Source organism: Alligator sinensis, unplaced genomic scaffold, assembly GCF_000455745.1.
Source record: "Alligator sinensis unplaced genomic scaffold, ASM45574v1 scaffold391_1, whole genome shotgun sequence".
Classification (NCBI taxonomy): Eukaryota; Metazoa; Chordata; order Crocodylia; family Alligatoridae; genus Alligator; species Alligator sinensis.
The window spans coordinates 3,421,679-3,426,899 of record NW_005841889.1 but is presented as its reverse complement, the minus strand read 5'-3'; the positions used below and the strand labels follow the sequence as shown (position 1 = coordinate 3,426,899).

At 45.3% G+C, this 5,221-nt stretch overlaps 1 protein-coding gene across 5 annotated transcripts in view; it reads right to left on the bottom strand.

The window, feature by feature from the left end:
- The window catches only part of CARD19 (caspase recruitment domain family member 19), a 58,005-nt gene extending 56,016 nt beyond the window's left edge, over window positions 1-1,989 (bottom strand). For 2 of the 5 annotated variants that reach the window (XM_025197114.1, XM_025197115.1), the window contains exon 1: window positions 1,886-1,987. Coding sequence is in view for 1 of the 5 variants with exons in the window: in XM_006017996.2 (XP_006018058.1) it covers window positions 1,886-1,904 (19 nt within the window). In the remaining 4 variants the exon portion in view is untranslated. Of the gene's footprint in view, window positions 1-239; window positions 279-1,885 lie in introns of those variants that run through there. The other 3 variants (XM_006017996.2, XM_025197116.1, XM_025197117.1) reach the window with 3 other exon arrangements.
- Window positions 1,990-5,221: the final 3,232 nt, after the last annotated feature.

The following is a 5,221-nucleotide window of genomic DNA, read 5'->3' as shown; positions in this document are numbered from 1 at the left end:
TGGGGGTTCATGGCAGAGCCTGCCCATGCAGTGTGGGGCAGCAGGGATCACCTCCCCCGCCTGCCAGCAGCTGATGAGTGGGGGCTTTTTTTTAAACACCCAGGAACTGGGGCAAGTGAGGCAGCCATGGGAGGGGCCTGGGGGAGTGGGCAGGGGTCAAGGTGCTCAGGGGGGCTGCAAGAGTAGGCAGGGGTCTCCTCCCCCCTCCTCCAACCTCTCCTCCCCCGTCCCCTACTTACAAGCTTGAAGTCCAGTTCCAGTTCCCTGATGCAGCCAGCGGGGACTTCCCAAATCACTGAAGCTCTCTGAATCTTTTCCGAATTGATTCAGAGAGCTTCAAGTTGATTTGGACCTCTTAATTGGCCCCCTGATTCAATTTGGATTTGAGATTCAGCCGCTGAATTGGGCCAAATCTCCTCCTAATCAAATCAGCACCCGAAGCTTCGCACAGCCCTACTGCATAGTATCATAACATAATCACAGGCTTTGATTTTATTATGTTTTCACACAATTAAATGCCTGCCACAATGTTTTGTATTCATAACACTAAGTCTGCTAAAAGCAGGATTAAAAAAATATCACTAATAGAATTCAAACTGCAAATATGCCAACTTCAGTGTGCACATAGAAGTTTCCAAATCAGTTTGAAATATCCTTCAAAATTTCAAAACATCCTGGATGAAATGGAAAGAACAGAACTTTTTAAAATATAAGCAGCAGCTATTGCTATAATATTGCAAGACCCGGTTACAGGTATTTTGACTGCCATGCCAACAAAAAGGATGACAGTATTGAAGGTGAATACATCCTTTCTTCCCATCCTGCATATAGTACATTCTCCATGCTGTTTACAGTCTGCCATTTCAGCTTAGAAGCATGCATGAGTTTTTGTATAGCTAAGCACAGCTACTAGAATGTAAAATGTTAGTGAGCTATATTAGGGATGTAGTTTGCATTGGTCAGTCAAAATGAGTCATATGCCAGATAGAGACAAGCCTAGATACAGATGGGTGGAACTGTGATATGGCACATATTTGGCAGAAGCAAGGCACTGTTAACCCCTCCCAGAGCCAGATCTATGACATTCAAAGAGCATAAGCAGATATGGAGTATGCATTTGCAGTATTAGTGCAAGTGCCACTACAAAGCCATTAGAGCCTATGAAGTGAATAATGCTTATTTTCAAAACTTATCAAGAGCTGCAATTTCCAAATCACTTGCTCCCTGCTGATGGCAGGCAGTGAAGGGAAGTCCAATTATTTTCCAGGGCTGTGATTCATCTTCGATTTTTATCTCTTAATTCGGCAAACAATCCAAATGACCTGCCAAACAACATGCTCTATTTTCCATAGTATCTGTTTAAAGGACAAACAGACCCATTTTCCAACTAGCTATTCTGGACAGATTACTATTTTCCCCCTTCCAGTGATGCAGGCATGCTTTTTGAATTTGATTATTTTATTTAATTTTGCCCCTGTCACCTGGAATCAGAATGAGAACATGCTTCAAACTATCTGGTAAGTATTAAACAACAACTGCAAGATTTCCTTCTTTTTTTCCTCCCAGGCTGTGAAGCGCTAGATCACGTTAGGAATAAACTAAATCCCTGCAGCGCAGGAAGTTTCTTTAATGTAATTTTTCTTTCTGCTAGGAAAACAGAATAAGCACTACAGCTATTTAAAGGAGAGTATCACATGAAAACTCCCTGCTAGAAGTTTTAGCTAGCAATTTGTAAAACCGACTCCAAGAAGAAATCTCAGACTTCATCAAGCAACAAACCATTCCTTAGTCCAAGCCCTTGCCGCTCCTTTATTTATTCAGGACTTTGTGTTGCTGCATCAGTGATCTAATGAAATATACCCCCACTTAAATGTGTATCACTTACATGTCCTGTAGAGCATCATCCATAGGTTTCGCAATGTTTTTGTTTCATCCGAAATATGTAAAACAGACGGCTGAAAAAGTTGCCACCCAGCTTCGATGAACAAAGGTCACTAAGTTAATAAAGTGAAAGTAAAATCAGCAGGAGCCACGTATGGTTTTGTGTGACCAGCAGAGGCCTCTCTTGTGTGCTGAGATGAGAAAATGCCAGTGGAGGAAATTACTTCAAGGGAAGAAGTCAATCAGAGTTTTGCCATTGATTTTAACAGGCTCACAGCAAGAAAGCAAGGATCCCAAGATCCTTTATATTGGGAGTACTTGGGACTGGATTTTATATGGATCATGCCATTACTATTATGATCTTCCTTCACTGTTTATTTACAAGAGATGAGCCAAAATAAAATCTTGATCCAAACACTTTCAGATTCTGAAGTTTTGTTTCAGATTCAAATTTGATCCTGGTACATTTCTCTGTTAAAAGCAAACCAGGCTCCGAGGTGAACACTTCAGACTTGGGAAAGGCTGCATGTGGACCTTAAATCTGTCATCAACAATCCTTCCATTCAAGGATGATCCCTACCACAGTTCATTGATAGGGCTTGAGGCGATTTAAGAGTCCAATCCTTGAGCCACAGATCCCTCGACAGAAGTTGCAGATCTTTCCTGAGGGAGGAGCAGAAGTCCCCTTAACTCTGCACCAATCTCTGTTTTGCAGCCATGTATTATTATATATGCCAATGATATAAAGTGCTCTGGTTCTGCCAAAGTTGCCAAACAGCAATATTTTCCCTCGTGATTCAACTTTACCCACACTGTACAAGTTTGCTGATGACACTAAGATGTGGGGCGAGGTGGACACACTTGAAGGGAGAGAGAGGCTGCAACTAGAGTTAGACAGACTACAAAAGCGGGCAGACGAGAATAGGATGGGGTTCAACGTAGACAAATGCAGGGTGCTGCACCTTGGGAGAAGGAATCCAGAGCATACATACAGGCTGGGGAGTTCCCCTCTTGAAAGCACAGAGGCGGAAAGGGATGAACATGAGCCACCAATGCCAGACCGCAGCCAGCAAGGCCAGCCATACCTTGTCGTGCATCCAAAGACGCATCTCAAGCTGGTCCAGAGAAGTGATACTCCCCCTCTATGCAACTTTGGTCAGGCCGCAGTTGGAGTACTGCGTCCAGTACTGGGCGCCACACTTCAAAAGGGATGTGGCCAGCCTGGAGAGAGTTCAGAGGAGGGCCACCCATTTGATGAGAGGGCAGCAGGACAGGCCCTATTAGAAGAGACTGAGGGACCTGAACCTGTTCAGCCTCAGCAAGAGGAGGCTGAGGGGGGAGCTGGTGGCTGCCTACAACCTAATCAGGGGAGATCAACGGCAAATAAGCAGAGCCCTTTTCTCCCCAGGACCACCTGGGGTGACGAGGAACAATGGTCATAAGCTGATGGAGAATAGGTTTAGGTTAGAGATCAGAAGGCAATATTTTACAGTTAGGGTGGCCAAAATCTGGAACCAACTTCCCAGGGAAGTGGTCCTCGCCCCTACCTTGGGCAGATTCAAGGGGAGGTTGGATGATCACCTGTCTGGGGTCTTGTGAACCCAGCATTCATTCCTGCCTGTGGCAGGGGGTCAGGCTAGATGATCTGTTCAGGTCCCTCCTGACCCTGGCTACTATGAAACTATGAAACTACCCAATTATCATTCTGCTTTAGTGTATCCCTGGGGGAAAACTGGACAACATCTTGTTCTGATCATACTGATAGATGTAACAAGCTTAACAGCTTGCTTGTTGTAGCTCCCAAGTGGTCATTTCTAGGGCTCCCTGGTTGCATAAACTGGTTAGTGACCAGTCCTTCAGATATACCCACAGATATACCCTTAACAAATTTACTTGTCCTTCCTGGTCTGAGCTAATTTACCCTCTTTTATTCTTGTTCCTCTAGGCCTAGCACTGGCTACAGGGGTAGCAGGACCATTCAAGAGGTCTTCTTTTACTTGTTCTGTATCAGGGAAAAGCCACTCTGCTCAACCTGTGAATCATAAAACAGCCTGATAAACAATGGCTCTTGTCATATTGTTTATTTACTACATACAGAATAATGGACAGCTATGTGCACATATGTTGTCAGAGTTTGAAAATATACTTATTAAAAGTGACTAAATTCATGGAAAATACTGATAAAAATACACAGTCCCCAAAATTAACTGGCCAAATGTTAATCCAATGATTGAAATCCCTCCCCCACAAAATAGAAACCCCACTCAAACCACCACCCTAAAAGCTCCTCTGACAAAACAGTGAACAAATAAATGAGACCAGCTGAGAGTCCCAAAGGGCGCGCACACAGACTCAGCCAGATCAACAGAGAGAGCAAGCGCTTTTCATCTCTGTCTCCTTGTTTGGAAATATTTGGACCATTATTGTGGGTGCCACTGCTGATCTCCACAGTCATGGAAAGACATAAAGAGAGATGACCCAAGCCACAAAAGGGCTTTATAAATTAAAACCAGTTTCTGGAAATGGATTAGAATCCATTGCAGACTCTGGTGCTCAGAAGCATGCAACATGCTTCCTGAGGGAATCACCAAGCAAGGCACCAATCCCACAAATATTTGTCTATCTTGCTTCAGTATTTCTATGTATCGACCAAGCCAATTCCCCCACCTCGATCATTGACGGATGTTCACAGGGCACCAGTCCGCCTATGGTTAGTTCTGAAATAGTTAAGGAGCTCCTGGAGGAGCTGGATGGGTACAAGTCAGCAGGCCCAGATGACCTCCATCCATGGCTGCTGAAAGAATTGGCTAGCGTCATAGCTGAGCCACTGGCACAGCTGTTCAAGCACTTGTGCTGCTCCGGCAAGGTCCCTGAGGACTGGAGAAGGGCCAATGTGGTGCCCATTTTCAAGAAAGGGAAAAGAGATGAGCCAGGTAACTTTAGACCAGTCAGTCTTACCTCTATTCCTGGGAAAATGATAGATAAAATAATCAAAGAACACATTTGTGCAGGCCCAGCAGGGGAAACGATGCTGAGGGGAAACCAGCACGGGTTTGTCACAGGTAGATCCTGCCTGACAAACCTTGTAGCCTTCTATGACCAGGTCACACACTACCTGGATGCGGGAGCTGAGGCTGATGTCATCTTCCTGGACTTTAGGAAGGCCTTCGACACAGTTTCGCACCCTATCCTCATTGGGAAGCTAGCTGACTGTGGAGTGGGCGCCTACACGGTCAGGTGGGTGGCCAACTGGCTTAGGACCGCACCCAGAGAGTGGAGGTGGATGGTGCCTTCTCAGCCTGGAGGGAGGTGGGCAGTGGGGTCCCGCAGGGTTCGGTCC